General features: G+C 53.1%; 1 protein-coding gene across 6 annotated transcripts; it reads left to right on the top strand.

The window, feature by feature from the left end:
- Positions 1-216: 216 nt before the first annotated feature.
- On the top strand, positions 217-24,080 carry SH3GLB2 (SH3 domain containing GRB2 like, endophilin B2). Of its 6 annotated transcripts, XM_041474856.1 has the most exons (12): positions 217-385; positions 8,146-8,287; positions 8,594-8,722; positions 9,418-9,551; positions 10,024-10,116; positions 13,826-13,888; positions 17,845-17,868; positions 20,304-20,393; positions 20,594-20,694; positions 21,176-21,190; positions 21,780-22,041; positions 22,682-24,080. In XM_041474856.1, the coding sequence occupies exons 1-12, from the start codon at positions 323-325 to the stop codon at positions 22,787-22,789; spliced, it is 1,224 nt and encodes a 407-aa protein (XP_041330790.1). In that variant the 5' UTR covers positions 217-322; the 3' UTR covers positions 22,790-24,080. The 6 variants fall into 6 exon arrangements, with proteins under 6 accessions (XP_041330790.1, XP_041330792.1, XP_041330795.1 ...); XM_041474858.1 differs by lacking the exon at positions 13,826-13,888; XM_041474857.1 differs by lacking the exon at positions 21,176-21,190 and having other exon boundaries at positions 220-385.
- Positions 24,081-25,546: the final 1,466 nt, after the last annotated feature.

Here is a 25,546-nt window from a genome sequence, read left to right as displayed (position 1 = left end):
GCGCCAATCGGAACGCGCGCGGCTCGGGGATGCGGCGGCGATGGCGGCGGAGCGGGAAGGGAAGGGGCGGGGAGCGCGGTGCGAGTTCCTATTGGCGGACGCTGACAGCTCCCTCCGCCGCCGCCGCCGCGCTTAAAGGGGCCGCGCCCGCCGCCCGCGCCCCCGCCCGCCAAGGCGCTGTCGGGGCTCACGGACTCTGTGAGAAGCCGCAGCCCTTTTAAGAGACACGGAGCGGGCGTCACCCGGCGCTATAAAAGGCGGCGGCGCGGCGGGCGCGGTGACAGCGGGGGCGCGGCGCGGCCGGGGCGGCTTGGGGGCCGCCATGGAGTTCAACGTGAAGAAGCTGGCGTCGGACGCGGGGGTTTTCTTCTCCCGCGCCATGCAGGTGAGGCGGGGCGGGCGCCACGGCGGCGGCACCGCCCGGAGGCCGCGGGGCGGGCGATCCGCGGGTCTAGGCCCGGCGGAGGCAGGGGGTTTGCTCGGGGCGGGGAGGCTGGAGAGGGAGGTCGGAGCTGGGTGGGTCCGACTGCACTGGTGGAGCCGCAGCTCCCGGAGCACCCTGCAGGTGCATCCCCTCGGGAGCATCGCCCAGGCCGTGGCTCGGGGGGCCGGGGAAGGTCCCGGGAGAGCCCCGGGGATGGCCCTCGGAACGGGGAGGGACAGCGGGGCACAGCCGTGCCTGGCGCTGGTTGGCCTTAAAGGAACAAAGCTGTGTGAGCTGGCACACGGCTCCTTTGTCCGTGCCCAGAGCCGCCGGGAAGGGATGCAGCGATCTGGAGGAGCTGCCCAGGGATGGCGCGGAGTCCCCACTCCGGAGACATTCCAAACCCACCTGCTCCAGGTGACCCTGCCTCCAGAGGTCCCTTCCAACCCCAGCCGCTCTGGGATCCTGTGGGATGCTCCCTGTCGCTGGAGGTGCCCGCACCGGGTCTGCGCTTCAGCCCCTGGGGAGGAGCAGGGGGTCCCAGGCCCTGGGAAAACACTGGGATGTTCAGGGATGGGAAGGAACTGCTGAGGCACCAGGACCGTGCCAGGAAATGGCAGGAGCTGAGGTGGGGTTAGGGTGGAATTAGGAAAAGGTTCTTCCCCCACAGGGCAGTGGGGTACTGAACAGTCCCCGGGGAATGGTCACAGTCCCGGGGCCTGCAGAGCTCCAGGAGAGTTTGGACAACACCCTCAGGCACAGGGGAGATTCTTGGGGCTCTTTCTGTGCAGGAACGGGAGTTGTACTTCAATGATCCTTCAAAATATTCTGATATTCACAAACTTGAGATCAGGAGCTTCTGGGGATGAACCCCCAGAGCTGTGAAGAAATTTGGGTACACATGAGCAGCAGGTGGTGAGATGGAGCTGCTGAGTGTATTTATTTCTTGGGCATAATGAGTGAAAAGCTGCTCTTGTTTGGCCGGGAGAGGAGAGAGGCAGGTCAGAAGTGGTTGGGATCCTGCCTGGAAGGTGAGGTCCAGCTGGTGGCTCTGGGACTGGGCTTCTCGCTCTGCCTATTGTGTGGGGGCTGGTAAACAAAGAGAGCAGAGCTGCCTCGTTCCAGACCTTCTGTGCAGTGGAGTAATTCTGGCTCTGCTGGGCACTGGTCTCCTGTAAGCAGATATCACCTCCTGTAACCGTGCCAGTGAGTCATATGTTATGAAAAAGGGAGATATTAACTACAGGTGCAAAATAAAGAGCAGATGGAAAACCTAAAGATGCTGTTCTCATGCAAACGACCTTGGATTCAGAAGAAATGCTGGAGAGAAATCTTCTGTTTAGAAGCCTTATTGTAAGTCTCTGATAAGTGTTTTTTAGCTCCAAGGCGTAGGAAGGAGACAGGCCTGGGAACAGTGTCTGCACACAGTGATTCCAGAGCAAGGAGGCGTTTATAAATCGTGGCTGCTGCCTGCTACACCTACTCCACTGTCTCCTACATGAATATTCATATGCCTAATTACAGTAGTAATTTCTTGAAACCAAATGAGCACTGGCACTTGTGGACAGCGAGCAGGTGTGTAAGGAGGGGGAGCTGGAAGGAAGGAGATCTCTGAGGCTGAAAACCACCTCATGAGGGGTCACTGCTGGGGGAATTCAGCCTTTTTGGGTGCCCACGGAGCCCTGGAGTGGGTGAGCCCTGCCCCATCTCCCCCAGAGCCACCACTGACTGCTCAGCTCTGCTGTGGGCAGTAAGGGCTGGGTTTGTAGCCCTCTTTAGCACTGCAGATCTTCTAGGATGGGAATAAGCTGTCTAGAATAAGCTGTTTTCTGTAGTGTTTGGAGATGCTTTCTCCAGCTCCAGGCATTTAACAAAGTGATGTTTTACTGGAGCTGCAGCAACTGGGAGATAAATGGACTGGCCATTATGTGCTGTTCCACTCAGACAGCATTTGCTCCTGCTGTCTGGCAGAGCTGTCTGACCAGCACAGGAGCTTCACTTGAACTGGAACTGGGGCTCAGCCAGGGGGAAAGGAGACATGGTCAGCACAACACCTCTGGGCTGGCTCAGGGCAGGAGCTGGTTTGAAATCTGTCAAATACAACCCAACAGAGGTGCTGGCAGAATGATTTTGGACTAGGCTTCTCACGGCAAAACCCAATCAAAACAGCTCAAACCCACTGCTTCCTTTACCTGGCTCTCTTCCTTGCTCAGGCTTCAGTCATGGAACTCCTCCAGAAAAGCAGAGCAGACAGGAAGGTTGGGGTAGGAGAGTAGTGACAGCCCTGCTACCCTGGGAGCAGGGAACGAGCTTCTAGGCTGGGGCACTGCAAGGGTACAGAGCTTGTGTGGGATTCAGCATTCAGCTGAGGGTGGCCTCTGCTGACACTTGCACCAGTTGCAGCCATCAGATCTGTACTCTCTGAGGGGATGCAGCACCTGCAGACAGGCTCCTCACTCTTCATCCTCACTTGAAGGAGGGCCTCTGTCTTGGATCAGATGCACCTTCCACTTTTCATAAGTGGGTCTGATCCCAAAGCTTGGCCACTGGAAGCTCTGTGGTCACACACTGGATTTCTCTGTTCTAGACAGGCTGCAAGCCAGGCTCTTTTAGGGAGGTCTGGAAATAACGGTAGGTGTCTGTCTTTTGTCAGTTCTGTTGTAAACAGGCTCTGGGTGAAAATACCCAAGGGTGAATGCAGCTTTTGGGTGCTTATCCTCCCCTAATGTCATTACTAAAACAGCTAGAGGCTGACTGACTCATCCTGAAGCCCCTGCAGACAGACAGACTCCCCCAGCTCCCTGAACTCTGGTGATAAAATAGACTTTTATAATTAGTAGATAAAATAAACCCTCTGCTTGCCAGCCTTATTAGTGCTCACACTTTAAAAGTTGAGAGAGCAGAAGGTGACCCAAGGAAAGGGCAAGGTCTTGGTAGGGACACAGCCAGGACAGCTGACCCAAGCTGCCCAAAGGGATATTCCATACCATGGGACATTGCTCAGCAATAAAACCTGAGAGAGAGGAGGAGGTGGGACATTATTGTAGAGCACATTTGTTTTTTGGAGTAACCTGGACACGTACTGAGGCCCAGCTTCCCGGGAAGTGGTCACTCATCACTTCAGATGGGAAGAAAGCAAGAAAATCTTTTGGTTTCCTTTGCTTCCACATGCAACTTTTTCTTCATTAAACTGCCTTTATCTTGAACTGTGAGGTTTTTCCATCTTATTTTCAACTCCCCTGTTCTGCTGAGGAGGGAAATGATAGAGAGGCTTGGTGGCACCTCACGTCCAGCCAAGGTCACCCACCACCGCAGTGCTTTTGCTCTCCTGAATGCCTGCTCGTGAGTTAACCAAGCTGTCCCTGTTAATGGCTTCCTTCTGTCCTCTAGCACAGTTTCACTTGGCTCCCAGCCTGGCTTTCCTGCCTCCTGGTGACAAAATACTTGGAGCAGACTCTCTAGCTGGTCCAGAGTTGCTGAAAAGCAGGTAGTTTTCAGATGCTGAGTGGCTGTGGCTTCTTTCCTACTGCAGCCCTGTGCAAACGGGGAGCCAGATTTGCTCAACTGACTCTGTTGTGCTTTTGATCACCAAAAGAGCAAATGTTACTGTGCTTTGGACATTTTGAGTCTTTGAAAAACCCAACAGTTTAAATCTACTGGCAGCTACAGGAAGCTATTCCTGGTTTAAGTCTCCTGGCCCAGGTTTGATCTTTGTCATTTAAAGTGGAAAGTCATAAGTGACATGCAGCTGGATAAAATGGGGACTCTGCAAGTGGTACAAGGGCCTGAGCTCTGCCACCAGATCCTCTGCAAGGGGGCTGCAGCCACCCTGTCAGAGATACAGCACACAGGCCTGGGCTTTTGTTATACTGGGATTTTATTCCCATTTTAAGGAAAGGAAAGTGCTGGTGCTTTCAGCATGGGCTGTTTTAAAGCCTAACTCTGTCCTTCAGTCACAGGCCTGTCTGATCTGTTCCTGTGGTGCAGAGGGGCCCCTCCAGCTCAGCACTACTTGCTGACCCTCCTGACATCCCAGACTTGTGTCTGGCAGCTCTCTTGGGGGAAGGGGCTTTTCCCCAAGCTGTGAATGCTTAGGACAGCTGCCCTAACTGCAGTCCAGCCCATCCATGCTCCTGTTGGGCCTGTGGCCCAAGTGCTCCTGCTGGGTCACCCTGTTTGCCCATCTGGGCCCTGATAAAGCATCTCTTGTTCCTGCTGGCCAGCCAAGCCTCCCAGAGGAAACCCAACCTTTGGCTGAATTATTCATGTCCTGGAATGCAGCACAGCTCTGCTCTTCCTGGAGAGAGAGAGTGGCACTGACAAAAGGCTGCCCTGCATTATTAAGCACCTGCTCTGGGTCAGCTGCAGGGATGTTTCCTGCAGGGGAACAGCCTCAGCACTGCCACCTGGCTCGTGATCCCGGGATGCAGAGCTGGGAATTGTTTCAGAGCTGTTGACCCACTCCTCAGATTCTAGAAAACAAATGGGAGCAGTTGTGCCATGGCAGGATGGAGGAGCTGGAGCTCCTTCCCAGCACTGCAATTGCCTGTGCTCTGCCAGCCCTGCCTCTCTCCCCAGGGATCTGCACCAAGCCTGTAAATCAACTTGACAAAACCCAGTATCACTCCCATTTGTGGCAATCTGTTGTAAAAGACAGCAGTGATTCTAGTCTGGGAGCAGCAAGATATAAAATACTCAAAATCTCTTTTTACAGTCAGGAGGCTTGAGTATGATCAGTTCATTTTTCCTGCATCTCTTGGTGTCACAGTGAAGTATTTTTATCAAATTTCTGTGTTATGAAAACAGATTCTAAAGAATAGAAATCCTTTACAGGGGAGTTCTGCCTGAAGTGCTTGAGTAGCCAAATTTCATACACTGCTGTTCTTCTACCCTTCTTTTTTCTGGGCAGCCAGGTAAGAAGGGACCAGCAGCTGAGATCTGTTGCCACTCAAAATCTCAGATTTCCACTTGCAGCAGACAAAAACACAAGCTCATGGGTCAGTGTAATTTACCTGTAATCTCCTGTGCTGGCTGTGCTTCCAGGAGAAGCTTCATCTGGTCTCATGGCAGGCTGCCCCTGCAGCAGGTGGCCCTGCTCTCCTTGCACTTCATGGCACATCCCCACGACTGCTGTGAAGTCAGGTGAGTTCTCTGATAGGTCTAAAAAGTCACATTAGAGGTCAAAGTGAGCTGGATCAGTGACACTGGGCAGGGACAGCAGCCAGGGCAGCCCCTGCAGTGAGGCCCCAACCCCCCGAGGCTGTGCCTGGGCTGGGTTCAGCACATCCAGCTCTGGGCAGGGCTCAGGGAGGCACTGAGGGAGTGAAGTGTCACTGGAGTCACAGCCTCCCGTGCCTTGCACCCGCTTCCCGACCTTCATGCCCTCCTTTCCAGCCCTGAAAGAAAGCCTGAATGAGAGATTGTCTTCTGGCCTGACCCCTTGGAGCCAGGGGCTGTGGCTGAGATTCCTGCCCACCCTCCCCTTCTGGCATTGCCAGGCACCCCCAGGCTTGCTGTGATCCTGGTGCTGCCCCCAGCCTTGTTGTGAGACAAACAGCTTCAGTGCCTGACTTGAGATAAGATTTGAGTTTCTGAGCTCTGGCAAATGCTGAGCTGTGACCCCTGCACTGGGTTACACAAAACAGCCACAGAGGACAGTAGTGCCAAAGATGTCACTTGCTAATAGAGCAAAGGACCCCAGAGCTGGAGTGTTCAGGACAGTGGCAGTAGCACTGTGGAGATGCTGGAGGGCTTCAGCAGTGATCTGGCACTGCAGCAATGCTGTAAGAAGCTGACTCAATTCAGCTGAAAAGAAATTGGGTTTAGGTTTGACAGCTCCAGGGCAGATGCTGGTGCAGGATAAGCCTAAACTGCAGGAAAAGGAGCTGGACTTGAAAGTGAGATGAGGTCTCAAAATGCTGTCTGGGAAAGGGGGGTGAGAGAGACTTACCTTTGCATCAAAGAGTCTTGTTTAGGAAAGATCTTTAACAGATGACTCAAGAATTGGTGCCAGATACCTGGGAAGTCCCAGTTTGCTGCATGGCAGTGACTCAGCCCAGCCTGGCAGAGTCTGAAAACAGCCCTGGGCTCCCAGACAGAGGAAAGCAGCCTCAGCCACTGAGAGCCGTGTGTGACCCCCAAAGAAATCACAGACCAAACAATACAAACACCCTCTCACCTCGAATCTGCTTTTACCCCTGTCCAGCAGTGGCCAGGGGACCATGGCAAGACCTAGGTAAAATTACATGGCAGTAACCAGGGGCTCTGGTGCAGAGACCAGTGACAGATCCCTGTCCCTGCAGCTGAGGACCTGTCACCACCCACATCTGACAAAGCACCAGTGGCTGGAGCTCCATGGTGCCAAACAGGTCGCTGTGTAAACATACCTGGAGGCCGTGTGTATCTCAGCCATCTGGTAACAGGACTCCAAGGGCTGCTTGGCCCTGCTCTGGGCTCTCCTTATCTCACTTGGTTCCCAGCACTGGGCTGGGTGGGGAAGGAAAGAACTGGCCAGGAAGCCTTTCAGGAAGGGCAGCAGACCCCAGATCAAGACCCCATGGAAGGGACATCTCAGCCCAGCTAGAGCTGAGCTCTGGAGTAGGGAAAGAGAGAGGAGAGGGTACCAGAGGTAGGTGAGACAGGAGCTGCATTTCATCTCAGAGCTTTAGCCAGGCTGTGATCTTTGGCATCTGCCTGTGCCAGCGTTGCACAGCACCATGTCCTGGTGACTCAGCAATGGCATCAGAGACCAGTAACAAGGGTTAAGGGACATCTGGAGCCTCTGTTGGACCCCAAATGGCACAGCTGTCCAAAGGGTCTTTTAACATGATCCAACAAGATGCTGGTTCTGTCAAGAGCAGGGAATTGTGCTTAAAAATACACTGAAATTGGCCAGCTTCACTGGAAGGAGCAAGTGGGAAATGGGGATGGGATGAGAGGGAATGGGCTCTTGTATCAGAAATCCCTTTCCCTCAGAAATATCCTCTCTCAGAAATGGAGGGTGTCCAGGCCATCTGAGGCTGCATCTGACAAACCTGGTCAGATGCCCAGTGTGAAAACACCACCTCATTCTCCCTACTGCTAATTTTAGACTTAAAAGGAATTGCAGAGGGAGGGATTGTCCATTGCCAGTATGGACGATGAGTCTCAGTCTGTCTGAGTGCTGAGAAGAGTTGGACAGTGTTATATTTCAATTCCCTGCTTCAGAGTGTGGCCCAGAAGAAGAGTCACTTGCTGGAAGTGGTTTTATTAAATCCTGAGTTTGAGTCTCCTGACTTCAGGTGGTAGTGGCATTCCTGACCCCTTGGGTTTGCAGGACACAGAGTGGTCAGTAGGAGATGAAGGGATTTAGCACCTTCCCTCATGTGAAGGATGTCTGTTGCTCTCCTGCATGAAGCAGTGGAAGCCATGTGCATATTTAAATAGATCCCTCACCACTGGAGTATTTCTGTACTAGACCTTATTAAAAGTTACTTATTTTGGAACACCTCTCAGACCTGGAGTCTATTTTTAGCCCAATGCTTGTTCTACTCTTGGGCAAAAAAAATTTGCCCTCTTCCCCTGGAAGATGCCTGGGAAAAAGGAATGATACCTTGAAGGGTTTTTAGCTCTATTCCAAGGTAAACACACAAGACAAAAGCAGCTTCACTGTCCCTTATCTCTCTAACACACTGTCAGTCTGCTTTGGAAGAACAGACCTAATGACTGCCTTCTTCCTGCAGTTTACTGAAGAAAAGCTGGGCCAGGCTGAGAAGACTGAACTTGATGCCCACTTTGAAAACCTCCTGGCCAGGGCAGACTGCACAAAGAACTGGACAGAGAAGATCTTGCGTCAGACTGAAGTTCTGCTACAGCCAAACCCCAGTAAGTCCAGCTTCTGCTAAGGCTTGAAGGACAAATGTCACTTGCAGCTCAGTGCTGAAAGACGTGGCCTCTGGCAGGGAGCCCTGTGGAGTTGGTGGGGTTTGGGACAAACGTGTCCTTGCAGGGCCTGTCCTTGTTCCCTGTGAGCTGAGAGCACCTCGCAGCCTGGCAGTGCCCCGGGCAGGGACACCTGCTCCTGGCACTGCTGCCTGCTGCCCAGAGCCTCACTGAGGACTGCATGGGCTGGGCTATCATGAATCCCACTTCAGGGACCCTCTTTCAGCCTCCCTGGTGTCCCCACTCCAGGTGCCAGAGTAGAAGAATTCCTGTATGAGAAGCTTGACCGGAAGGTGCCTTCCCGGGTCACCAACGGGGAGCTGCTGGCACAGTACATGACAGAGGCAGCCAATGACTTTGGGCCAGGGACACCTTATGGTAAGTCAGCCTGGCTAATGAAGAAGTCCTGGGAATCCATCCTTTCCCAAAAGAACATCCCTAATACTGTTTTGCATTGAAATGTCTGCAGCGGGCTCTTTCCTGACCACACAGAACATCTTCCTGCTCTTAAATCCTCACAGTTGTCCCTTCCTGGGGGAGGTTTGGCCTTCTTTAAGCAGCAGACCTGCACACAGACACAGCCTTCACTTCCAGCTGTCCTTGCCCCTGCCATGAGCTTGGTTCCTGCTCTCCAAATCAATAGCTGTTCAATAGTGAGTCCTATTACAGCCAGAGCAGCTGTAGCTTCATCTGTGGCCAACACCACCTAATCAACTCATGTTTTCTGCTCTGGTGCTTTTTAATTTTCTGCTCTGTTCCTGTGCCTCTGTTTTACGAGGCAAAGAAGGATCAGTCTGCGCAAGCAGGTACAGCAGTAAAGTACATCAGTGGCATGAGTGCCTCAGCAGGTAGATAAGATCAGAGCTGCCCTGGGAGCAGTGAAATGATGCCTCAGGCCAACAGCAGAGTGGGTAGGGCTGGAGCTGGGGTGGGACAGGCAGGGTCACCTTGCCCAGGCCGGTACAGCTGTGCCTGTGTCCCCCAGCATGGCAGTGTGGAAGCTCTGGGTGAGCTGGCTGAAGCCAACACATGTTAATTGGTTTCTCTGGAGCTGAAGGTTCCTGTTGTTGCAGGAAAGACTTTGATAAAAGTTGGAGAGACTCAGAGGCGCTTGGGCGCAGCAGAACGGGAATTCATCCGCTCTGCCTCCATCAGCTTCCTGACCCCGCTGCGCAACTTCCTGGAGGGGGACTGGAGAACCATCTCTGTGAGTGTGGTACCAGGGAAGGGGAAGCTTGTCACATCCCTGGAGACAGGGAGGGCAGGGGGAGAGGGAAACAGAGCTAAGAGAACCCCTTTTCTTTCCCTATGATAAAGGATGACTCCATCCCTCTCCCCTTAAAGAATGCAAGGATGAGGAAGTACCAACCTAGATCTGCTCGGGTTCCCCCTCTGATAGGGAAGAGTTACCAGATGATGTGCAAGAGGAAAGTAACTCATTTCTCCACTCCTGCAGCTTGTGGGCACCACCCATCACAGGCTGCCCTGTTTCCAGGAGGTTATCCTGTATCCCTGGCAACCAGCACCAAAACTCTTGCTAAGGAGATGAGCATAGCAACTGGTTCTTTCTCCCTGGCATCTTTTAATAAAGAAATAGATTCGATTCCTAGGTGATACCACACCCCCTCCTCAACTTGCTTCTAAGCAGTGTGCTCTGAGCCATCTCCTGTCCCTTCCAGAAAGAGAGGAGGATCCTGCAGAACCGACGCCTGGACCTGGATGCCTGCAAAGCCAGGTTGAAGAAGGCCAAAGCTGCCGAGGCAAAAGCAGCGGTAACTCCTCCCCTCGTCTCCCTCCCCGTCCTCCTGGCCCCAGGGCTTAGCTCACATGGTCAAAAATTAGGTTACCCTGCTGTGTCCTGTCTCTGGCAGGCATGGGTGTGGGAATTCCTCATCTGGGGTGGAAGGGAACTGGGAGCAGGAGCCCTGTGCCTGTTTCTGAGATGCCCTCCCTTGGGGGAATTGTTGAAGCAAACAGTTCTGAGCTTCTGGAGTCTGGAAACTTGCACTTGACCCAGGCTCCTGCCTCCTGACTGATTAGGGCTGCTGGATGAGTTGTGCTAGTAACTAAAAGGCTGCATCTTCTGAGGACTTGCTAATTTTCACAGGGGACCTTAAACGAAGCCAAGAGAGAGCTGAGCTGGGAGGTGCACAAGGGAAAGGCTGCTGGAGCTCTGCAGCAGTGCCAGCCTGTCAGACTAGTTAGGATTCTGGCAGCTCCCAGGCAGGAGTGCTGTGGGAGCCTGTAAGGGGTGGCCAGGGTCAGACTGGCTACAAGGTCTGTCCCTGAGCCTCTCTGCTCACTCTGTTCATGTGCTCTAGTTACAGGCTTGTCTTGCCCTCTGGCTTTGGGGAATTCACCACACTGGGCACTGATGGGTTCCCTGGAGGGCCTGGTTGGAGCTGGTTCTCATCCTGCAGAGCTCTGGCTGTTGGCACAAGGACCTGCCAAGTTCTGCTTTGCCTTGGGGCCAGGAGCTCAACTGGCAAATGTGTGCAAGTCAGAATCAGACTGTCCTTGTCAGTCAGTCTCTGAGATGCACTGGGATAGCAGCCCTGCTATGAGCCTGTTTCTAGCCATCTGCCAGCTGGGCCCCTGGCCTTGTCTCTCCCTGGGTAGCCAGTTCCCAGGTGTTTCCCTTTCCTCCAGCTCCCGTCCCATCCACAGCAGATGGGGAAGCTGTGCTGAGCTCAGCAGCCCTGACAGAGTGCTCAGACCTACACAGGACAGCTGTGAACAGGAGTAGCTGCCATTTTAAAAAAGCCTTCTCTAATTAGTCAGGCCCCCCAGATCCTCTGAAAGTAACTTCATGAATCCCCATTTCCCTTCTGGAGGGGACAGTGCCCCCAGTCTCAGGGGAAACTGGTGGCCATTGCTTTAAGCTCAGAGCAGGAATTCAGATACCTCCTGTGCTTCCTCCCTTGTGCCTTCTTTACCTTGCTTCCTCCAGGAGGTGATCCCAAGGTCTCTCACCTGCACACACTCTCCTGGTTTAGGACTCCCCTGTAGCTGGAAAAGAAAAGCTTTGTTTCCCACTGGAACTTTTGGGGTGCCCTAGGCAGGTGCAGAGCAAATCCAGGCTTTCCAGGGTGTCCTCCCCAAGCCAAGCCTCAAAGTAGCAGAGTGGGTGAAACACTGACCAGAGCAGCAGAGCACACTTAGCTACTGCTGTGGGGACCCATCTCAGCCAGCTCAGCCTAAGGTGGAGTCCCTGGGCTCTGGGTGCCTCCCTGGGTGCTGGATGACAAGGTGGAAGCTCCCAGCACTGGGGAGAGCTGCTTCCTCTGCTCTAAACACCTCATCTAGATCACAGCATTCCCTGTGACATGCCTGGAGTCCTGTGTCACACCTCCCCATCCAAGCTGAAGTATCCCAGCTCTCCCAGCTCACCTCTCTCTTGCTGCTCTTTCCCCTCTGTAGTGCAAATTCGTGTTCCCACAGCTTCTGTCTCCTGATGCCCCTGGAGCTGCTGCCAGACCCGTGAGCTGCTGTGGAGCACCTGGGCTTGTGCATTTCCCACGGACTCTGTGCTTTGTCCTCCTGTTGATGCTGTTTTGTTTACTAACCTTTTTGTTTTGTTTCTTTGTGATTTGCTCAGTGTGAGGGAGATGTGAGTATTGACTGTGCTAACAGTGCTGTGATTTTTTTTTTCCTTTAACACCTCTCATTGTCTCTTTCCCATTTTTAAAAAGAAAATTCATATCTCCTTTGTCCCATCGGGACTGGCCCTGCAGCATGTTCTGAGTGTGATCAGGGCTGTGGCTGCCTGGGAAGGTGCTCCAGAAGGATGGGAGTGTCAGAGATCTGCCTGCAGCCCCTCTGGAGCATCCCTTGGGTCCATCCACATTGCCTGCAAGCAGTGCTCAAGAGAGGCAGGGGCTCCCCTGAAGATCCCCTCGGGCTCCTCCAGCTGCAGGCAGGAGGAGGTGGGCTTGGGTGGCCAGTCCCTCTCTGGAAGGGCAGCCCAGAGACAATGACAGGCAGGGTGATCTGGTTGTGCTGCTGTTCTGCCCCTTTTGCCCACTACCAGAGTGGAAGGGGGAGGGAGGTGGGTCCCTTTTGACCACTGCTTGCAAATACAACTTCTCCATGCACAGAAGTACAAGAGAAGCTTGCCTCCTTCATCCCATGTGCTGTGACTGGTTTTGGGACTCCCTGGAGACCAGGGAATGGGAGGAGAGGTTTCTTCAGTTGCTCTTGATCTTCAAAAACCAAAAAGCATGAGCAGCTGTTTCTCTGAAACATCCTTTCTCCCCACAGGGAGGAGTCCAGCCTACTTGCTATGCTGGCTCAAACCTCACTGGTGCATTTTTCTCCCCTATATTCAGGTTTAACTTGCAGTAGGAATTGCTCCTCCTTATTCCTTCCTCCAGCCATCCCTAAAACTCCTAAATGGTATGAAAAAAAAGAAGTGGTTGGGGCTGCCTGCCTGCTCTTCCACACACTGGTCACTCATGCCAGCTGGCTGCTTGGGGCCAGCAAAGTGGGTCAGTGTGTATAAGTGGATCTGGGTGACAGCAGGGAGATTAACCTGGGAGAGGGAACCAGGGGCCTGAGGGGATTAACACCAGAGCTGGGATCCAGCAGGACTGTGCCAGCCCTACACAGCAGCCTGTGTGCAGAAAGGGCTGGCCAGGAGGATTCCTGGTGTCAGGCTGCTCCTTGGTTTGTCTCTTTGGGTAGTGCTGCAGCCAGAGGCCATCCCAGGGGAGGCCTGGGCTTAGCTGAATAAAAGCACCACGTTCTGTGGTGGTTAGTGAGCCCATAACTGTGGGGGTGGACTGGATCCATTGCACTTCCAGGGAGGAAATCTCTGGAGTGCTCAAGTCTTGGTGCCCCAGGGCAGAGGTTGAGCTATGGAGAAGGTGCTTTGGAGGTTTCCTGACCTCTGGGATGAAAACTCCTACATTGCCTTTGGCTAGACCTGGCTTAGCTAAGCCATGTGCCTTCCTGAAAACAGCAGGTGTGGCTCTGTAAGGAGGAAATGTGGCTTGGAGAGAGTGAGAGCAGTAGAAGGCACTGTGGGAGGATGCTCCAGTGCTGGTAAACACTCCTGCTTTAAGGGCAAGGCCCTGTGCAGTGACCGTAGGCAGGAGACAAGGGGAAGGGACGTCCTGCCCACAGGACTGAGCTAATGCAAGCAGAGCAACCTGCTGGCTGCCAGGGAATGGGAATGCCTTGGGGATCAATGGGAATGCCTTGGGGATCGTGCTGTGGGAGCTGACAGCTGTAAGTGCAGGCAGAGTCCTGACAGCAGGAGGGTCTGCTGTTGAAGAACCCAGTGTGCCTGCCCAAGCCAGTCCACCTCCACTGCACAGGCCTGAGCTGAGCTGGCAGGAGACCCTCCTGCCTCTCATCAGAATCTGAGCAAAGCTCCCAGCACAGGCAGGAAAAAGCCACTGGTCTCTTGTTCCACCCATCACCCAGTGGCTCCTGTTGGCTCCTCTGGTGCCTTGTCCATGACGCTCTGTTCCCCCCCAGGCTGTGCCTGACTTTCAGGAAACCAGACCTCGTAATTACGTGCTCTCGGCCAGCGCATCAGCGGTAAGATCCCCTGCTCCTGGCTGCTCCTCCTCCTGGACACGGCCTCTCCAGCCTCTTCCTGCCCCTCTCTCTACCTGACTTAGGCCTAGTGCTCTGCTGTTTTCAACATTTTAATGTGACATGGGCTGCCCAGGCTCTGGCTCAGCCTCGAGGACTCACATCACCCCTCTGGGGGTTCCTGCTCAGGGTCTGGCCCTTTGCAGCTGGGCTTGCTTTCCAAACCAGCTTCCCTGCCAGCCCTCCTCCACATTTCTAGTGGGGATCTTCTGATGGTTTTTTATTACTAGAGGAGCAATTGAGAGGAACAACCCCCAAGAGTGGCCTTTCTGGATGGTTCCAGCTGTACAGGGGCAGTATCACACATGTGACTGCCTGATCTGTACTGTGGTGTCAGAGGCTTTGAAGCTGGTCAAGAGAAGCAAAGGTGGAGGAATCTCTCTGCCAGCAGTGTCAATAACAGTGCAGGTTTGTCTGTTCTGCAAACAGAAGTCATTTTTGACAGTTTCATTGTGTTGGCAGCTGTTGCACAGCCAGATGTGCCTGGGGTGGGTGAGCAACCCACTGTGTCTCCACTCTGTTGCACTGAGTGGATGTGGCCAAGCAATTGAATTCCCATGCTGTGTTCATGGCTCCCCATTGCACAATGTCACATTTCTCATTAAAATGTTGAAAACTGATCATCTTGCTTCCTAAGTAGCATTCAGAACAACACTGATGCCTGCTAGCAGAATAATCTGGGAGTGGAAGTGCTGGGAGTGGGATCTGCTGATAGGAAAAAGGACAGCCCAGCCTTCTCAGAAACAAAAACCACAATGGAAACAAGCTGGATTTGGTTAATGGGAAACCCATCCCATCTGGAGACAGAGGTGTGTCTGAGCTGACAGCATCAGTGTTAGTTCCTAGGGGGATCTGTCCTGACCTTCTTGGAGAGCGATGCTGGGATCAGAAACAGCTTTGCACAACACTAGAAATCAATTTCCATCAGTCCCAGGCTCAGTGATGAGAGTCCTGCAGAAGCAGCTGATGCTGGTGATGCTGCAGCAGCTGCTTAGTTCTCCTGTCCCCTCCTGCAGCTCAGAGCCAGCTTGTGGCTCTGGCTTTTCCCTTGGGAAGGTCTGTTCCAAGGGACTGCAGGAGCTCTGGGAGACCCAGAGGAGAGGAACTGGGCTCTCCCTGCCTCTGAACAGACCAGGGCTGCAGCACAGCTGAAGACAGCATTTCTGCATTGTGCATTGGCATCTCCCGAGTGCCCGGACACTCAGTTGGACACATCCAGCCCTCACCAAAAATCACCTTGATCTGCTTCTGCTCTATTGCAAAGCTGCTCTGGGGAGCAGGTGCCACATACAGGAATGTAACAGAACTGATTTTGAGAGGTTTTTTAGGCAACAAGTGTCTACCCTGGGACATCTGTGCCTAGATCAGTGCTCCCTCGTCAGGCTCTGCTGGTGCTGGTGGCACTGGCAGTGAGAGCAGGGCTCTGGGAGAGCAGCCAGCACTGACCCCATGGCTTTGATGATGGCACAGCAGGGCCTCCTACCAGGAGTGCCTGTGGGAAAGGTGCTGGCCTGACCAGTGTCAGGCCTTGTGGCTTCCAAAACTCGTTCAGAGGCTGCAGTTGGTGGGTGAAGGGCCACCTGAAGTCCAGCTGCACTGGCAGGGGTGACATGAATTACAGTTTGTATCTCTAATTAGCAAAACAGGCTGAGCCCAGGCTGCTCCCTGGCTCTGTGCAGGCAGGGCTGCTTTGCTGCAAGCTCTCAAATCCCAGCATTCATCCCAAAGGGTCAGGCACTGCAGCAAGGTAGGAGCTCTTCATCCTGTTGCTCTGCTTTTCTTCCAGGCCAGAGTCCTTGTGCTACTTCTTAGTGTGCACTGAGTGCAGAGCAGGGGCTGCTGCTCACCTGGCTCTTGAGCTCGGCTCCTTTCTGGAGGGAGGGGTTGGTTGTGCCCAAGGTAACAGCTTTGTCTTACAGGTGAGCAAACAGCTCAGCTCTCTCCTGGACCACACGCCCTCAGCTGGGCTCTCATTTGGATTCCAAATTTATTTTGTTGGTTTTTGGAGAGGTGGATAACATGGTGCTTTTATTTTTTTCCCCTTCCATGACAGGAGGGCTCAGATGGAATTAAATCCAAGAAAAAAAAGCACCTCCCTTGTTTTGTACGAGTTGGAGGCTGAGGAGCCATTTCTCCTCTCTCCCACACTGACCTTTTGTTTTTGTGTAAGAAGGTGTACATGAGCTGTGCAAGCCTCAATATCCCTTTCTCTCAGACCCAGCCGTGTGCTGTACTCCCAGGAATGATTCCAAGAAAAACACATTGAGTGCCTTAAAGAGGATTCCTCTGGCTTGAGCTGGGGTGCAGGAAGACAACAGCAGATCATGGCCTTTTCTGCCCTCTGAGCTGTCCAAAGAGGAGCCACACAGAGTTTTAGCCCAGGGATAGATCTGGGCAAAGCTGGGCTGTCCCAGAGCACCACAGGGTCAGATCTGGAGGTGGCACAGCAAATGCAACAGAGAGAAACAAATTCAGTGTGTGCTGCACTGATTAAATGGGGCTGCCAGGGCTTAGGTACTGTCCACAGTGTCTGAGTGGAAGGCCTGGGGTCAGAGGGGAGCTTCCCCTTGCTCCAAAAGCATGGGGATGTGCTGGCAAAGGCCTTGTGCCAGAGAAGCAGTTCAGGATCTGTTTCTCAGCTTCCTACAGGATACTGCCACCACCTCCTTCCAGAGTAGGAGCTCTTAGAAGTGGGACTTGTGTCCCCACACATGGCTGAAGTTGGCCAGGCCTTACTCAAACCAATTTACAATAACAAAACATCCCCATAAAAGTCAAAGAAAACACCCACCTCAGCACCCACACCAGTACAACAATTCCAATCAAGCAAGAGGGGCTTCACCCCTCCCCAGTGCAGGCAGGTCCTGCGGGTGCTCCTTAAATTGGCTGCTGAAGTCTCTGCCCCTGGGGCTCCCACAGCCCACCTGAGCACAGCTCAGCTGGGAGAGCCTGCTCCAAACAGAGCCCGCTCTCCCTCTGACACCCGTGTCCAGCACAGGTGCCCCCAGTGCAAATTCTGCTGTGTCTGCAGGGCTGGGAAGGGCACCAGAGGTGACACTGGGTGGTGAAGCTGAGCTCCACAGGGGTCATTCCCCTGGCCCTGCTGGTGTGGGTGCTGCAGGCTGCTGTGCTCCTGCATCCAGGGGGATTTCACATTGCCAGGGCTGAGGCAGTAGTTGGCTGCTGAGGAAAGGCCAAGCCAAGGACCTCTGGGAAGGATCCATGTGTTTTTCTGGCTCCTCTCTCCCTTTGCCGTTGCTGTGTGTGACTTCTGTTCATTGCTTCGTGTCCTGAAGCCAGATCCCACCAGCAGCTGGAGGTGTCCAGTGTTCTGCTGCCTCAAGTGTGCCCCTGTGGATGAGGAGAGGAGGAAGGAGTCCTGTGATGTTTTGCCTGGCTCAGAGGCAGCATCCAGCCCCTGCTTCCTCCTTGCTGTGCCCAACAGGCCAGTTGGCAGTGCAGGCTGGGTGGATTATCCCATTGCTCTGGACTGTGGGTGAGGAACACTTGCCTCTATGTGGCCTGAGCTCAAAAAGCTCACTTGCCTCTCCATAATCCTAAAAAAGGGCTGTCCTCCAACACCAGCCTCTGCAGCTCCAGCAAAGTGAGCCTTGCTGTGCAGAGGACTCTGCTATTAATCCTTTTTTTCCTGGAGCCCATGGAATGCAGTGGCTGTTGCAGCCCTGGCAGGGACTTCCCATTGTGAAACTGAACTCAAGGGTACAGGAATGAGGGGAAGGGGCTTGGATCTGGCAGCTGCTGCTGGGTGAAGGGCTGGCTTGTCCCTGGAGTTGGCCTGCTGTGTCCACGGAGCGTCCTTGCCTGTTGGTGTTAATGCCGAGTGCTTCACGACGTCTCCAACACTGATCTCCTTTCCTGTTGCTCTGTGGCCCCTGCAGCTGTGGAGCGACGAGGTGGAAAAGGTAAGTACCCAGCTGGAATGGTGCTCAAACCTTCTGGGGGTGTTCAGAGGACAGGGGTGCTGTGGAACCCTGCCTGTTCCCAGGCAGGGAGGATCAGGGGCCACTGCTGCTGTTGTGTGCCCCAGCCCTGATCCCTCTGTGTGGTTCAGTGCAATGACAGCAGCTTGGGATGGCTGTCCCTGCTAGGAGACACTTCCCTGGCATCCAGGTGTGTCTGTGTGTGGTAAAAGGAGACTCAGAGCCCTGCACTGTGTGACAGGAGCAGAGGTGATGGTTGAGCTGTGATCAGTTCTGCTCCTGTGGCCAAGGCTCTGATCCTCCATGTGCCTCTGGTAGCCCCTGGCCTAATCCATCCAGCTGGCTCCACACAGAGCTGGAGCAAGGACAGAGCACATCCCCAGCTGCTGCAGGGAGCAGCTCGGTCAGGGGCGAGCTTTGAAGCCTCATGGAGTTGATTCTCTCTGGATGAGCTGCACTTACCCTTCTGATCCATGGAGGCTCTGGAAGGGAAGTGTGGCTTGTCCATGAAGATGGAGGGAGGGCTGAGAGCAAGGTGAACTCTGTGTGGAGCTCCAGCACTGCATGGAGCTTCCAGAGGCTCCTTCTGGGCTCCTGTTCTTTCACACCTGGAACACCCCCAGCAGGCATTGCTGTGAAGCCTGAAGTGCAGGATGGCAGAAGTTCTGTGTGCTGTGCATGACAGCAGCCTGTTGCTGGTACTCCAAAGGCATCTGCAGAATGGACTGGCTGCTCCTGACCCAGCTCTTCCTGTTCTTTAAATCCTTCAGTCCCTCAACCAAACAAGCTGGCTACAGTCAGCTATGAGCATGCAAGAATCTTTTCCTCTATGCTCTCTTTGGGTTATTCTGCTTGGATAGACTGAAGTGTGTAAGTAAATGTTGGAATTCTCCATGTCTTGGAGAAGCACAAGACTGGAAGGTCACCATCCAGCTCTGGCTTTATAGGAAATTACATCCTGCAACTGCTCAGAGCTGGCAGGGAGAGGCAAATCCCAGGCAGCACCAAATGGAGCTGGGTCTGCCTGGCACAAGTTTAAATAGCTCTGAATATTGGAGTCTCAGCTCACAGGAGCAAGAATCACTTGGTGTTTTGAAGGCATTGCACTGGTATTTTCTGTTACATTCCCCCTTCTCCTTTAAATAATCCCCTTCATACAGAGGATGCAAGAAAATAGATCAGTTGAGTTGCAGCTTAAAATAGACAAATCTGATTATAGGACAGTCAAAGCATTTCTTTGTTGTAGCCTGGCTCTGCACGGGTAATGGTGCTGCCAGATGAGAGCTGTGCTGGCCCCAGCAGCACCTCCAGCTTGTCCTGCTGGGAATACTGGCTCTCCTCTGGGGTCACCAGTGATGTGGCCTCTGCTCTGAGACTCAGCCTGGCTGGATCAGCGCTCTGGGCTCAATTCCAGACATGTCAGTCCTGTGCCAGAATGGTCAGGGCATTCCCAAAGCAGCAAAAGGAACCCCTGCACCAAGGCAGCTCTCTGATGGCTGCACACTCCTGGAGGAGGGGAAGGGTTCTCTTTCCAGTGAGCTGGAGCTGAGTGGGTGTCACTCTTCTGTGACCAGTCACAGCACACCCCAAGAGGACACCAGCACTGGTGTTCAGGAATGCTGCAGAGAACACGTGGGGATGCTTGTCACCCTTTCTGTCAGCAGGAGAGGAGAGCCAGCACCAGAGCACTCGGCTCCAGCACTTCTGGAGATCTCCTTGCCAGGATCCACCTGGTGTTCTGGTACTGCAGAATTGCCCCAGTGTAAATGCACTGTTTGGTGGGGGGAGAGATGGTCTCAGTGTGAGTCTGAGTCCCCAAAGTCTGCTGTGGAGCTGCCTGCTACTCAGCAGTGTTAGATTCCTCCTGGCTCAGAATCAGTAACTAGCCCCAAAGGAGACCCTTGGGTAGAAGTTGGATTGCAATGTTCATCTCCATTGCAGATTTAATTAGCAGCAGCAGTTTGGTAAATGCTGCCTGGCCTCAGTCTTTGTTCTGTGGTGATAAAAACAAAACCACTGCACTTCCAGAGGGAAGCTTAGGGAGGCTGTGACATTCCTATGCCTGCAGGTGCAGAAAGAGGGGATTAAAGGCACCAGAGCTGGCATGGGACTGACTTCCCACATACCTCAGGATTAAGAAAGCCTCCCCATCTTAATGTTCTAGTCTTGTGGGAGTGGGAGCTTCCTTGCTTGATGCATCAGTTTTGAGCTGCCATTCCATCACCTGCAGTGGTCCAGTGTAGGATTAGGCAGGAACCAGGCTGAAATGCAGCCAGAGGCCTCTGGGATCCCAAGCCAGGGTCTCTTGTGCCTGCTGCTCAGCTGCCCGTGGGTCCTGCTGCCAGAGGGGGTGTGAGGTGGGGGCTGCAGGGCACAGGGCTCCTGCCTGGTGCTGCCTGAGCCCCGTGTGTTTGCAGGCGGAGCACGAGCTGCGGCTCACTCAGACCGAGTTCGACCGGCAGGCAGAGGTGACGCGGCTGCTGCTGGAGGGGATCAGCAGCACACACGTGAGTCCTCCTGGGCCCCGGGCTGGCAGGGCCTGCAGGGACTCCTGGCTCCTGCCCACAGGATCGTGGAGTCCTGCATGCGGAATAGGGGTACAAGAGGTGGTAAATTGGGGGTACCTCAGGGGAGCAGTAGCTGCAGCGAGTGAGTTTCTGTGCCTGGCGGCCAAACTCAGCCAAGCTGATGGTCCCCTTCCCTCCAGGTGAATCATCTTCGCTGTCTCCACGAGTTTGTGGAGTCTCAGACCAACTACTATGCTCAGTGCTACCAGTTCATGCTGGATCTACAGAAGCAACTGGGCAGGTAAGACAAGAGATTGCTTTTACTTCTCTGAGGGTTATTGATCTCCTTACCCCCAGCTCAGGGCCCTTTCCCCCTCCCACATCAGAAGTTATAAAGTGCCCTCACAGCTCTGACAGGGTTTCTGAGTTTACAGTGATGACCAGTCCTGGTGCTGGTGGTGCATTTGGAGCAGGCTTTGCCATTGGATTTTTACATTCCTCTCAAAGCACGATGGCTATGGGAGTTTGAACATTCTTCCTCTGAATTAGTTAAATCACACAGGACTCAAAATCCTGTTGCCAAGCAATGAGCCTGAGCATGCTCTGCTGCAGCAGTAACAAATCCCAGATTCCATATTCTGTGCTGCTGGCTGCACATCCCGTGGGGTGGGCTGGGATGTTCTGTCTGGTACTGTCACAGCAGCACAGGCCTGACCCAGGGGGGGCTGTTGACTCTACGTGCTCACTCACACTCCTGTTCCATTCTTTTTCCATGCCTGCAGCTCCAAAGGAGAAATGTAAGTATGATATTGGCCAGGATGAGCTCTGAGGGCTGGCTCTCCTTCCTTCAGTACTCTGCCTTCTCTGTGTGATCACTGCCAGGGCCAGAGCTATAGCCCCGTAGATAACTGAGCCTGAGCTCCATCACTGTCTCTCTCTAGAGAGCCTGCAAAGCCTGGGAGCCTCCAGCTGTGGCATCCAACAGCACCAATGCCCATCCCTTTCCAGAAGAGTTAGCAGGCAGAACAGGTAGCACAGACTGTGTGAGAGCAGGGCAAGGACACAGCACAATGGAGCCAGTCAAAGAGCTGAGAGCAGCACCTGCCCAGCCCCCTCTGCAGTGCCACCCATCAGTCTGGTACTCTGCAAGTGGTGAAACAGAGCACTGGAGTCAGAGTAGGCAGACAAGTGTCACCTGCTGCAGTCTCAGCACCTGAGAACCGAGGGTGTTTCCCCACATGAAGGGCAGTGTGGGTATGTTACAGCTGGCTCTGTAGGCTGCAACTCTTCAGCTTCATCTCTGCAGAGCAGCTGCTGAAAGGAAGAGCTGATTGTGGTTCCTCGGGCTGGAGCCTCACTGAGCTGTGCTCTTCTCTCCCCTGGAAGATTTTCAGGTACATTCGTAGGCAACGCAGAATCCGCATCTCCCGCAGCCGCTACCTCTCCTCCCACTGTTGCTGCTGCCACGCTCCCTGCTGTGCCTACAATTCCAGTGGTGCCCACAATTGTTGGGATGCCCAACACCGTGGCAGAGGGTGTGCTGAACCCCAATGAAGTCAAGCCTCCTGCCAGTGGGACACGCAGGGCCAGAGTCCTCTATGACTACGAAGCGGCTGACAGCACCGAGCTGGCGCTTCTTGCAGATGAGGTTGGTGCCTTTCCCGAGTGTTGGATTTGGCTATAGCTACCCAGCAGCCCACGGTGTGCCCAGCAAGGACTGTGGTTCCTTCTCCTGCCCCTAAAACCTGCTTTATTAAGAGTCTTCTCCTGGATACCAGTATCTGCTGAGTTGCAGTGAGCTTGTGCTCACAACCATTTATTATTAACATCACCCAAACAACTCCTCCTGCTGAAGCCCAGCTGTACCCAAAATAAAATACTCCAATACTTAATATCTTCACTGTGACCCTCAAATACAGCTGGCTTATCCAGAGCCATGGCATAAGCTGCTGGCTAGAGGCCTGCTCTAATCATGCTAAGACAAAAAGAAAAATCAGCAAGTTGGGCACTTTTCTCTTCTCTAAACTGAACTTCCATATTCAGAAGGGATGACATAGCAACATGTAAAAGTACCTTGAGTCACTTTGGAGAATGATAAAGCAACAGGGACATCACTGGGCAGTTTTCCATAATCTTGTGTTAAAGCTGCAGATAGCTCCAGGGAAAGGGCACAGATGCCTGCTAAATGAACTTCAGGAATTACTGTTCTTTCAGTCCTCATCTGACTGAACTTCTTGGCTCTGTCTGCAGAGTAAGGTCCTGTCTAATGTGCTGTCTTCTCTCCCCAGATGATCACTGTGTACAGCCTGCCAGGCATGGATCCAGACTGGCTCATAGGGGAAAGAGGGAACCAGAAAGGGAAAGTTCCTGTCACTTACTTGGAACTGTTAAGTTAAATGTTAAGGAAGAAGAATGTACAAGCAGAGTGCACCCCTCATCTGGCACTTCTAATGCGGATTTCCTCATCCGAGACCATTGCTCTCTTCAGGGCCGACACTCCATTGCTAATATGGGAATTGTGGGAAAGAAGTGGGAACACTGTTATGGTGAGGTTTTGGGAAAGGGCTGATGGCACCCAAGACTGAATTCATTACCTACCAGTGCAGCCTGCTTTGAGGTTAGTCCTGATGGCACAAGATTCCTTGATTACTTTTTCCCTTCCCTGCCCTAGTCTTGTTCCTCCCAGTGGCTTTCCTGGGGTGAGTGAGCTGTGTCCCTCAGCAGCTGCTCTCCAGTTCCACCTCCCTGTGTCAGGTGTGGGTCAGTGCCTGCCTGCCCCTCCTCTCTTCTCCAGCAGTAGAATTGCCCAGTTGTCCAACCATTGAGCATTCCAGCAGGGAAGTGTCCCACACACCCCCTCTGAGCTGTACTGGCACACAAGGCAAGGAGGCTGCAGTTAAAATTTAGGAGCCTGTTAAGCCCACCCACCCTGCCCTCCCCTGGGAGACCAGCAGTGCACTGCAGGCCAAGAGCCACAGTCACTGTCCTGGGGCTGGAGGCTCCCACCTACCCCTGTCCCCTGAAGCTGGAAGATTTCTTTGTGAAGACCAACCTGCTACTGTAGGGCCTAACCCCAAACCTCTGTGCAAGGGACCATGCATCTTGCTTGCATTTCCTCTGGGAAATTGCTCTTGGACTGCAAAGTTTACAAGCCTTTTTACAAGCTTCGCTCCTGTGTTATTGTCCAGGCTTTTCTTTCAGTGTGTCTGTCCAGGCATGTTTAGCCTGACTTTATTTCCACCCTGAATCACAGATTTAATGAATGTTTCCCCTCCCATGTCAGCAGTGAACAGACTTGGTGCATTCTAGTGCAAAGGGACAGTCCCACCTGCTGTGACCCCCAACGAGGAGCTGTTCTTGGCCACACACCCCACAGCCCAGGCTTAGCTCAGGTGTGTGTGTGCCTGCTCACTCTGGAATGAACTCTTAGCTAGAGCTCACCTAAAGGACTTCCACTTGGTGTGTCACAAGTTTTCCACTCAAGCTGGATGGAAGAGAAACTCACCTGCACCAAACTCTGTTCACACCCTTCCCCAGGTATGTCAGAATTAACTTTGCTTGTTTATTGATCTTTTGCACTTTCCCCAAAGGTTTCGTGACCATTCTAATGTAACAGGGCACTGAGCACCTGTGTTTGTGGGGCTCATGGGTTTCAGCACTTATTTGCCAATAAACAAACTGCCTGACCTCCTGCCTCAGCATCTTCTGTGGGCTCAGGGCTGGCCTTGCTCCCCAGCCACAGGGCTTTGGGGACAAGCAGGGAGACAAAGGGAGCAGCTCAGGTGAAAGCAGTGCCCTTCTGCTATCCCAGGCTTGGAAGCTGGGGTTAAAAGCAGAACAAAGCTGCTCATCCTTCCTGTCCCACCTGAAACTTCCAAACTGTCAGAGCCTTGTGGTTGATTTCTTAGCTGACACATCTCAGTTGTACTACAGCTTCAGAGGCTCTGAGAAACAACAGCTCCTCCTGCACTTGAAGCAAAAATAGAGCAGCAGGATGACTTCAGCTGCTGAGAGACCCAAGTGCTATTCTAGATCTAACAGACTTTTTTAGTTGTTATGGAAACTAGATCTGCTGCTAATCTAAAATCCTAAAGTCTCGTCCCTAACACCCAGCTTGGAAGGAACTCCTGGGAAAAGCAGTTGTTGAAATGCTCTGTAATGCAGCAATAAAGCTTGGCTGTTCTAGTTAAAGAGAACAGGGAAATCAAATGATGCTGCTGTTCTAGTTAGTTTTAAAACTGACAGGACTACCACTCTCATAGTCCTGATCTATTAGAGATCTACTCCTGCCTATTTCCCTTCCAGCATGTATGTTTTCCCTCAGGCCAGTGCCATCCCTGTTCCCCTGTTATTCCTCTCCTTGGTTCATTAAAGCAGCAGCAGCTTAATGAAGCAGAAAATGGTCTCTTCCCTCAGAGCAGCCAGAAGGAATTCTCTTCCTGGCACCAGCACTCTGTTCCTTCTGCAGTAGGAAAAAAAGCACATGGAACATCTATTGCTCCTCCTGACTCTGTACAGGGAGGTGACAATTGTGGAGTCCCCTTGGCTGGATCCCCTCTGTGCCTGAGGGACAGGGACAGGTACAACTCAAAACTGAAATGCTGCTGCAGCTCTGAAACAACATAACCAAGAGCACCCACTGCTTTTGCTGTCTGGCACCAAGGGCTGCTGCCAAGCACCACCAACTCACTCTGGTGCTTGAATAAACATCTAGAAGAATCCATTCTTGTTGAACACCAATACAGTGATGAGCACACTGCAATTTCCAAAGCCAAAAGGAAGGAACAAAAAGATCCCGACCACAGCTGTCAAGTAACAGCCCATGCTGTAACTGAAGTTGCTTAGATGGACCAGATTCCAGCTTTGCTTCCCCTCCCCTTGGCACCCTTGTCCGTTTGCTGTCTCTGCACAGTTGTTCACCTTCAGCTCTCCCTGCTCACACCCAGTTCCCCATGGCACAAAGTGTTCCTGGTTACAGGCTGCCCCATCAAAACACCACTGGGTTTAGGACTGCCACACCACCTCACAAGCCCCTCTTCCCTTCTACTTTAAGACTTCACTCCAGCCAGTTCAAATCTCTCCAAAGCCCTCAGGGCACATAACACTAGATCAAACAAATGTGCCAGAATATTGCCAGCACTTAAGCTTATAAG

Source organism: Pyrgilauda ruficollis, unplaced genomic scaffold (genome assembly GCF_017590135.1).
Source record: "Pyrgilauda ruficollis isolate IOZ18807 unplaced genomic scaffold, ASM1759013v1 scaffold34, whole genome shotgun sequence".
In the NCBI taxonomy this organism is placed as follows: domain Eukaryota; kingdom Metazoa; phylum Chordata; class Aves; order Passeriformes; family Passeridae; genus Pyrgilauda; species Pyrgilauda ruficollis.
The sequence above is the reverse complement of the archived record's forward strand: the minus strand, read 5'-3'. Positions and strand labels throughout refer to the sequence as shown.